This window comes from Chelon labrosus, assembly GCF_963514085.1.
Source record: "Chelon labrosus genome assembly, chromosome: 10".
NCBI classification, from domain to species: Eukaryota; Metazoa; Chordata; class Actinopteri; order Mugiliformes; family Mugilidae; genus Chelon; species Chelon labrosus.
The window spans coordinates 20,389,895-20,399,112 of record NC_140360.1 but is presented as its reverse complement, the minus strand read 5'-3'; the positions used below and the strand labels follow the sequence as shown (position 1 = coordinate 20,399,112).

Sequence of the window (9,218 nt, the reverse complement as noted above, 5' to 3'; positions counted from 1 at the left end):
AGCAGGCAGGTATTCTGTCCTGAAGGCCTCATATTATAAGACCAGATGTGACCTACTTCTTTATTGGGAGCGGTGCGGCACTTAGCCCAGCACTATCCCCAAGTAGGCACATGAACACCTGTTGACAAAGCCCTGCACAGAGAATAAGCCTGCGGGTTCTTTTATCAACTCATCCATGAACAAACCAGAGGAGTAGCCAGAAAAAATGTGGGCACATAAGATCTTAAAACTGTCTGTCCTAGAAAGAAAACCTTGAATATAATGCCAGATGCGTATTTTCTTGTTATAATAAAAGTCTTTTTCACTTTAACGTTCCACCTGCATGTTTCTTTGATTTCCTATTTTGAACAGCTTTACAGTCCACTAATTTGGTGAATATCTGTGCACATTCTTTCTAGTCTACTGAAAGCAGAAGCTCGGAGACATTACCTTTCTTTGCTGCGTCCATCCCCGCAGTTTAACGCCACGAAATCACTTCAGAAAACGCACCATCAACTCCACATGAGATCTGTGATGCGTAATGGATCACAGATGTGAATTTGGCCTCCAAAGAGCGAACTTTCCAGAGGTTAAACGAAAGAACCATGTGCAGCCTGTCATTTCATATCCACACGCAGAGCGCCGGTGCAGCTGAGAGGCTACGGGCCATTCCCGCTCACCGCCTGCTCGGAGCCCAGAAATCCAATTAAAGCCGCTTTTTTTTTTCTCTGTTTGTTTGTTTTGGTAAGTTCTCACCGCGACTAAATGCAATATGTAATTGCTTTTTATCTATGCAGGCACACAGCGGCGAGGAATATTAACGCAAGCGCGTGCCCATATAAGCGGTGGTCAGCCGTCAGGATTAAAGTAGTTGAGCCGTTTAAAAGGATGACAGAGGAAATCTTTCAAGGGGAGGTGGAGGTGGAGAAACGTTGCGGCTCGCTGGGGTTTATTTATTATTATTTTTTTTTGCTACAATGTTGAATTTCAAAACGAAGAATATTAGAGAGTAGCGTCGAGATGAGGAAAACTGCTCATGTTGCAGAAATCTATTTCAGGACCTTGGACAGAAGAAGAGTGCAGTACCCGAGAAGCGGCGAAGGGGGGCGCGCGTCCACAGTAAATAGCTAGACTTTGCATTGTCTGAAATGCTTTGTTCTATTATAAGTTTATAACTAGGGTCACGACAAAAAAATAAAAAATAAATAACACAAATAAAATTCTTAGAGACCATTTCACACCTTTATTGATTTTTTTAAAATCAGCATTTGCACAATGAATAAATTAAGCTAAAATAAATATTCTTCTATACAGACTTTGACAGCAGACCACGGGATTGTGCTGAATCAAGTGCCTCAGTTTTAAGAAAAGAAAGACTTTGAGTCTAAAAAGTGCTAAATTGATACTGCAGCAATCAAAGTGATAAAGTGTGCATAACTGGAAAAACAGTAACGAGTAATTCCAACTTCTAGAAACTCATCCACAGGTTCATGGATTGCATATTTTTTATATTCTAACATGTAAGATGTCAAATACTCAACAATTACCAAAGCTGCCAGGTGAGGCGATAAGTTATGAGGAGAAACTGCAAACGAAGGATGGAATGAGGTTTTGCTGAGCTGTCAGCACGTACACACACACACACACATATAATCTTAAGACATACACAGTCCTTTGCATTGATTGTCACAGCTGACACATGAAAACATATCCTCTGATGGCCACTCTCTACGGTAAAGCCTGCTGAACAGACAAACCCTTCTGCATTGCAGCTACTAAAACACTGGCTTCACTCTTTACTATTTCTATGTCTAAGTATAAAATCTTTGAAAGCAGTAGTTAGACATTTAGCAGAGAGTTAAATGAGATGACAGAGCAAGTTTGGCCTCTAATGACTCAAACAACAGCAAACTGGTGTTTTTAGAGTAAACAAATGAGATTTACAGTGTTAATAATGGTTGAGAATCTGCAGCTGCTGCCTTCAGCCACATATTTACCACACAAATACGACAGAGCCATTGATGGGAAGCAACAGTGGCCCTGTATGAAGCCCTAACTCTCAGCAGAGAGAAAACAATTACCAAAATGTCAACCTCTAAATTCCTGTAATACACCAATCAGGCATAACATTATGACCACCTTCCTAATATTGTGTAGTTCTCCCTTGTGCGTCCAAAACAGTTCTGACTTCTGAGGATGTCCTGTGGTGTCTGGCAATGTAATATTGTTAGTGGGGGCCTTTGGGTCCTATGGGTTGAGGGGAGGGGCCTCTGTGGATCATCCCACAGATGCTTGATCAGTTCTAGTAAATTTGGAGGCCAGGTCAACACCTTGTGCTGTTTTTCATGTTTTTTGAGTTGTTCCTAAACTATTTTGCTGGGGATGGCTGCTGTCATCAAGGAGTGTCATTGCTATGGGGTGGGGGTGCCTGGTCTGGTCTAGGTGGGTGGTACATGTCTAAGTAACGTCCACATGAACGCCAGGTCCAAGATTCCCAGCAGTACATGCTGGGTTCTGCTCAAGGTTTCTTTCTGCTAAAAGGGAGTTTTTCCTTGCCACCGTCGCATTCAGGCTTGCTCTGGGGCTTTCAGGCCGGGTTTCAGACCGGATGATGTGAAGCCTCTTGAGACAATTTGTATTGTTCTTGACGCTATATAAATAAAATTGAACTGAATTGAAAATTGAATTGAACATTGTATTGTCACAAGATGGTCAATTTCATTTACTTCTCCTGTCACTGGTCATAATGTTATGCTTGATTGGTGAATATAGATCTTGATTAGATTTTGAATAATGAAATGCTTATTTAACCCCAAATGTCACAGCAATGACACACTAGTAATACAGAAAATGTTGTTTCTGGTGGTACAGACATGAGGTTTGTCAAATAAACACTTCATTTATAAATTGCTAACACTCACAGTAATTAACCCCTGAGGTATAAGCACAAAGTGCAACTACCTGACACCGATGTAGAGACCGGTATCTCCTCCTGATCATCCCGACGGCTGCTGTTAAGAGTCTCAGCGTTCCCATTACGGCCTGGTTTGACTCACTGTGTCGACAGCTGGCGTCAGTCCTTAACGCTCGCTACTGAAACTGCCCCTTTTGCCCCTGCTGACCTCCATCCTTTGGAGGTAACTGACTAGGATCGTCTGCAAAGGGAATAGCTGGAAAAAAAACGAGACGACACAAAATAGTTCATTTCTCAGGATTCAGTGGTAGCATCAAGATATAATCTAAGTTTCTCGTTGATACACCTTCAGTCATCCTATTTGGTGTGGTACCTTCCCTCGGCTTATCTTATCCACTTCAAAAAAACATACATCACATCAGGAAATGTAATAAATTTAATGACGGCTGAATTATATTTAGTTGTATCAGTTTCAGGGTCCTTGTGTTATGTATGCTGTCTCTCTGCCACAGTATCATGGCGTCCTGGGAAACTTGAAAAGAACAAAGCCGTTGTTATGTATTTTTTGTGAAAACGCCTGCTGGCCTCTGCCTTTCCACAGATCTCACAGAAATCACTTCCGCTTGCTGCATTTGTTGGTGTAAAGAGACATATCCTATGAGAGATTATGGCACCAGAGTAAGTGTAAAACTTGACATCAGTGTTTAGACCACTTGAAAATCTAATTGTAACTCTGCTGGAAGCCAGTTATTAGCAATATTATGATAGGAATACTTATGCTGGGGACGTCCTAATCACACTTGAGACTCTAATTTCGTTGAAGAAGTACTCATAAGTGTAATATTCTCTACACTGAGGGTAATATCTGTCTTTTTAGCAGGAAAATAATTTCACAATGTTGAACGGCTCAAAAGATGCTAAAGAACTGAGGTACACTGAAGAGCTGGGTCATAATTTTACGTTGTTCTGTTTTGTTTTGGGCCAGAGTTTTTCCTTTACCAGAATAAACAACAGACACGTCATCATGTGACACAGTGCTAATAAAAAAAAATATTCTAGCTACTGAAAACAGTTTCTCAATCAGCTTCACTCACGGTTCTGAAACTGCTGTGCTGTGTATCTGGTTAGCAGAATACCAAAACCCTCAATAAGAGCGAGCAAAATTCCCCCCATCATTGCAGACCCCATCATGGTTAAAGGCCCACCTGAAGAGATGCACAATGTTAAGTAAGTCACAGCAGGCAATGTCATGTGTTCACTGATACAGGAAAGTGGTGTCTACTTCATTGTCTCAGTGGACGTCCTCTTACTGCGTGCTGCTAAGATGGCCCCAGTGAGCGCTCCGCTTGTTATGGAGTTCCAGGGATCCTCTTTTCCTCTCAGGCGAACTAAACCACAGTCGATAGTGGAGAAGAGGCCTCCCCATACAGCAAAGCTACCTGCAAATAAACACCAGTGAGACAGACATTATATGACAGACTAACTTGAATAAATGCCAAGCTGTCCGAAACAGTTCAGATCACCTCACCTCCAATCTGTGGAGCTCTTACTCTCACTGCATTTGCGCTGCCCTTCAGCCTGTGTCCAACACCCTGATACATTAAGAGCACAGTTGAATTCTGCTTTTAAAAACGTAGGGGAACAAACAATCATGTTTTGAACTCACTGCAGGGGCATTTCGAAAGCCCTTGATTGCCTGAAACACGCCTCCTCCAATTGCACCCATGGTGAAAGCACCTCCACAGTCATCCACTATCCTCCAGGGGCTGCATTAAGAATGAAAAGAGAGGCATATGTAAATGAGATGAAGTGACAAAATGAAAGCAATGCGGAAGCTATAATGTCTGGATCTGGATGAACAAAAGGACATTACGGAAGCAAATTCAATAGACCAATAAATGTATATATTCCACCTGCCTAACAAAATAAATAAATACAGACTAAACAAATTCTAAAGCCAACTATTTATTATTATTGCATAAAATTGAACAGTAAAGTCAGTATCTACCAAATAAAAAAACAGAGGATCAAATTCAGTTTATTGACAATGGGTTAGTGAAAACACTTTCTAAAAGTCACTTTAATAAGCAAAAATATCTTTCTTTTAATACGCCCTCTGTATTGTGTTAATAGGTAGGGATACCCTGAGTGCAGGTTTTTTTTGCACCCAATCATTGAACACTGAGCATCAACACATATATTTAATTAATTAATTTATTTTATACTATAAACAAAATTTCCTTCTGTGGTGATTCATAAAGGCTTTTTGCATCTAACTTAGAGATCACATTTGCACTGTGCAATTGTATTAATTCAATAAACTTCAACCCAGCGTAGGCCCACATATTCTGACCTACTGCCAATTTGCTTGATCTGAAACTGATTATCTGATCCACCTTAACATGAGCCACAGAATATTATAAGAGCAACAGGTTTGTGTTTTACCTTAGGACATGGACAATTTGTTTCCAAAGTACTGATACTGTGAATACTGTGACTAAGCCTTATTTTGAGTATTGATTGTAATGATATTAATGTAATGTTACTCCGGTAAAAACTAGGATTTTATTAGACAGACATGGTATTCATTTTTAGCTGATATTCCACATTTAATACATTACTTCCACTGGTCACAGTGTGGGTTCCTGGCAGAGGGAATGATTATTGATAATATTGTGCTAATATTGTGCTGCAATATCAGCATCTCTGTTGCTGCTGTGGTCTTTAGAGATTCAGAGATGTCACATAATAAAGAGTTGTTATTTACCATTAAGACTGATATGAAGATCAATAGTTAACAGAATATTATATTAATTAATAATATATTAGAGAGAACAGAAATATGAAATGCCTCGTGTTTGGTAAAGCAATTGGTGATGGTTAAAATATATTCATAACCACAATGTTCATAATACATATGATTATATTAGCTGATTTTAACATTGCAGATTTTGTAGTATAGTCCATTTTTTCATGCATATATCGCTTAAAGCGGGGTTATATTCATTTAAAATGACGTTAAAGGTTACACTAATAGCAGTGTGCAGAGGTTACATCCTAACAGCTTTATCTTTTTATATCCCTGACCCTTCACTAAGCTAGCCGAACAACCGACTAAGCCTTTCTGTTTACTCTCACAACAAACTGAACACTGGGTTAAAAAAATAAAAACTACAGCCGAGGTAAGTTATTTTTAATAAACAGCCAAAGTCAAATGTTGTAAAACTAATCTTACCAAGGTTCTCTGGCATATTCCTCCATGTTTGTTGTCGTCAAGCGAACTGTGCGACGTCATCATTGTGCGCGACGTGTGCTGTTTTGGGAAGTCGTAACCGGATCGCTTTGCTCGAAGACCAAAGGAGGAGGATTTTCTTAGAAACAGGTAAAAAATAATTTCATTTCATTCGTTAATATTTTCATAAAAGCGAAAGTTGAGTGTTTCGGTAGTTTATGTGCTATTTTCTATGCGAACAGGTGTGTTTGATGCCCTAGTGTTTCAGTTGCAGCCACGGCACCCCGAGCGGGCGGTGAAATTGTCTCGGTGGAAATAAATACCTATTGTTGGAGAATTATCTCTAAATGCACAATATGTAGCATTTTTCCCGCCTCAAAAATAAAAAAAGCCAGACTCGAGAAGTTAAAATCAAATTACAGCAACAAGCTAGCGTTTCACCGGGAGCTAAAGGAGCACAAAAGCAGCATGCAGAGGGTGAACCATGTTTTCAGCCGTTCACTTTAAATACAGAGACCAGACTTTTTCGTCACCTGGTAACTTTCATGAGTCCCATCAACTATACTGTCAGAGCATATTGTAATTATCATCGCTGCATGTTGCTTTGTTAAGTTTTTAAGTTTAACTAACCACATCTCTAGGACTACTTATAATGATTACTTTCGGTGTTTATTAATTAACTGGTCGTTTTCTTGACGAGGGCAGCTCAAAAAACAATAATTTAATTATTATGGACTTCTGTGAACAGGACATATAAACATTTGGAGCAGGATCTGAACCTGTAGCTAGTGAAATCTTTGCTTTGCTTACAAGATACCTGCTTAATTGTTCATGTACAGGTAGCTATATGGGAATAGCATCCACATTGGTCAGTCCAGTTCACCATGTTAATGTTCACTTTCCTTGTGTTTCAGGATGCCTCTACCTGCGGCACTGCTGGCCCGCTTGGCCAAGAGAGGGATTGTTAAACCGACAGACCAAGGTAGTGGAATTGATTTTACATCCTGGCCACTTAAGGCATTTTTCTTTATTGTTTCATACCTGTTGAGCCCATCTTGTGTCAACTCTTTTTTCCCCTGATTCATCCAGAGGCAGATGAGGAGATTATTGCTGAAGATTATGACGACAACAATGTAGATTATGAAGCCACCAGACAAGAGAATCTTCCACCAAACTGGTACAAAGTGTTTGACCCTGCTTGGTACGTATCTTTGACTTTTACAATATGTGTTATTGCAACATGTTAATTACCTAGATTATTTTTGTTGTAACTGTTTCCGGAGGTTCAAGTTACTGGAGTAAAAATTAGTTTTTAATGTTTTTGATGAGATCAACAATGTTTTATTTAGACACTGTGATAAAAAGACTTTTTATTTTCTGTGTTCTTAAATCCCCAGTGGTCTTCCTTATTACTGGAATGTGGAGACAGATTTGGTAGCCTGGCTTTCCCCAAATGACCCATCTGCAGTGGTAACAAAACCTGCAAAGAAAATAAGAGGTAGGATTTTATTAAACCTCCATAATGTAATATCTGGATGAAGAAATTATAATTAATATTACCATCAATTCATCATCTGTCATACGTTTCATGTATGTCCCACAAATCAGTGCAGGTCTAAGAATCATTAATCATCAATCAAAAATAAATAAATAATCAGAATGCACTTTGTTTCTGACAAACTGTAACCATGCCTTGTTTTGTGACCGCTGCTGACCAATGATTGATTTTATTTTTAGCTGATGGAGGAGATGAAAGAGTTGAGAGGACATTTGAGAAACCAGACAGAGAGCGAGAACGGGAACGGGAAAGGGAAAGAGACAGAGAACGGGAAAGGGATCGGGACAGGGACAGGGATAGAGATCGAGAGAGGGACGACGGGAGGGACAGAAGAAAACAGAGAAGAGAAGACATGGCACCGTACAACAAAAATAAAAGAGGTAATGTTACATCAGCCTCACACATCACATTTTTTATGCAGAAGTTTTTTATATGACTAAATTGAAATGTTTATTTTCTATTCAGGTAGAAAAGACGATGAGATGGACCCGATGGATCCGAGTGCTTATTCTGACGCTCCAAGGTATATTAATCCTTTAAGTAGTTGCTGTAGCAGTAGTTTTCTATTATTGCTATTTTGTTATTTTGCAAGAAACTTAGTTTTGCACTTCTATGAAGTTGATAAACTTTGAGAGCCGTGCTAAACCAAAGCATAAGGCTGAAATATTGACACTGGGTTCCTTTCTATGGGTCAATAATGGATCCTACAGTTCCCATAGTGCATCTTTTCATTAGACCCTCCTTGTCAGCTAAATTGCCACCTAATGTATTTTTTTAATAGCAGACATTTTGGCTTCTCACGTGGGTAAAATTTATCATGAGATTGTTATTTGATTCTTTTATAGTACTGTCTGGCTTACTGGGAAACTTAAAGGAACTGAGCTATTATTTATGTTATTTGCCTTGCTTGTGTTTTAACTGCTATGACAACCCATAAAGGTCTATATACTCTAAACCCCAAGACTGTTATAAATAAGTATTCTCAACAACTGTTTTCCCTGGCAGAGTATTTCTAACCAGGCTCCTCTTTAAAGTATAATCATAATGTTTGAAACCAAACTGCATATTAAACGCAATTTCTGCATATTTACAGGGGCTCGTGGTCGACCGGCCTGCCCAAACGCAATGAAGCAAAAACGGGTGCAGATACCACAGCCGCGGGGCCTCTGTTCCAGCAGCGGCCGTATCCCAGTCCAGGAGCTGTTCTTCGGGCTAACGCAGCCAACCAACTGCCCAAAGAATAATCCAGTATTCCACCTAGACAGTAACTCACAACTCTTTCGTTTGCTTACAATCCTAAACATTGCTACTACAGACTGACAATATTTCTCTTCATGTTAAATATGTATAAGTCAGAACAGGAGGGCTGAGCTTTTGGACCGCCAGTGCATTTGTACTCTTGTCAAACATGTGGAGCAGCTGTAAATATGTTTTTATATGACCATACTTTCTTGTTGTTACTAGAACCATCATTTAACTTGATAATAAATTTAAAGATTACTGTGAAAACGACTTGTTGCAGTGTTTCTTGAGAT

The 9,218-nt window shown here is 39.5% G+C and overlaps 2 protein-coding genes across 2 annotated transcripts; one reads left to right on the top strand and one right to left on the bottom strand.

Annotated features, from left to right (window-relative positions):
- Positions 1-1,223: 1,223 nt before the first annotated feature.
- On the bottom strand, positions 1,224-6,211 carry timm17b (translocase of inner mitochondrial membrane 17 homolog B (yeast)). Its single transcript, XM_084554106.1, has 6 exons — positions 6,129-6,211; positions 4,560-4,659; positions 4,422-4,485; positions 4,204-4,332; positions 3,988-4,098; positions 1,224-3,149 (listed from the first exon to the last, which is right to left on the bottom strand). Exons 1-6 carry the CDS (start codon positions 6,152-6,154, stop codon positions 3,070-3,072), a joined length of 510 nt encoding a protein of 169 aa, XP_084410232.1. The 5' UTR covers positions 6,155-6,211; the 3' UTR covers positions 1,224-3,069.
- On the top strand, positions 6,202-9,197 carry pqbp1 (polyglutamine binding protein 1). The gene is made up of 7 exons (XM_084554105.1): positions 6,202-6,275; positions 7,040-7,107; positions 7,215-7,326; positions 7,523-7,623; positions 7,863-8,063; positions 8,149-8,206; positions 8,777-9,197. The coding sequence occupies exons 2-7, from the start codon at positions 7,041-7,043 to the stop codon at positions 8,925-8,927; spliced, it is 690 nt and encodes a 229-aa protein (XP_084410231.1). The 5' UTR covers positions 6,202-6,275; position 7,040; the 3' UTR covers positions 8,928-9,197.
- The last annotated feature ends 21 nt before the right edge of the window (positions 9,198-9,218 follow it).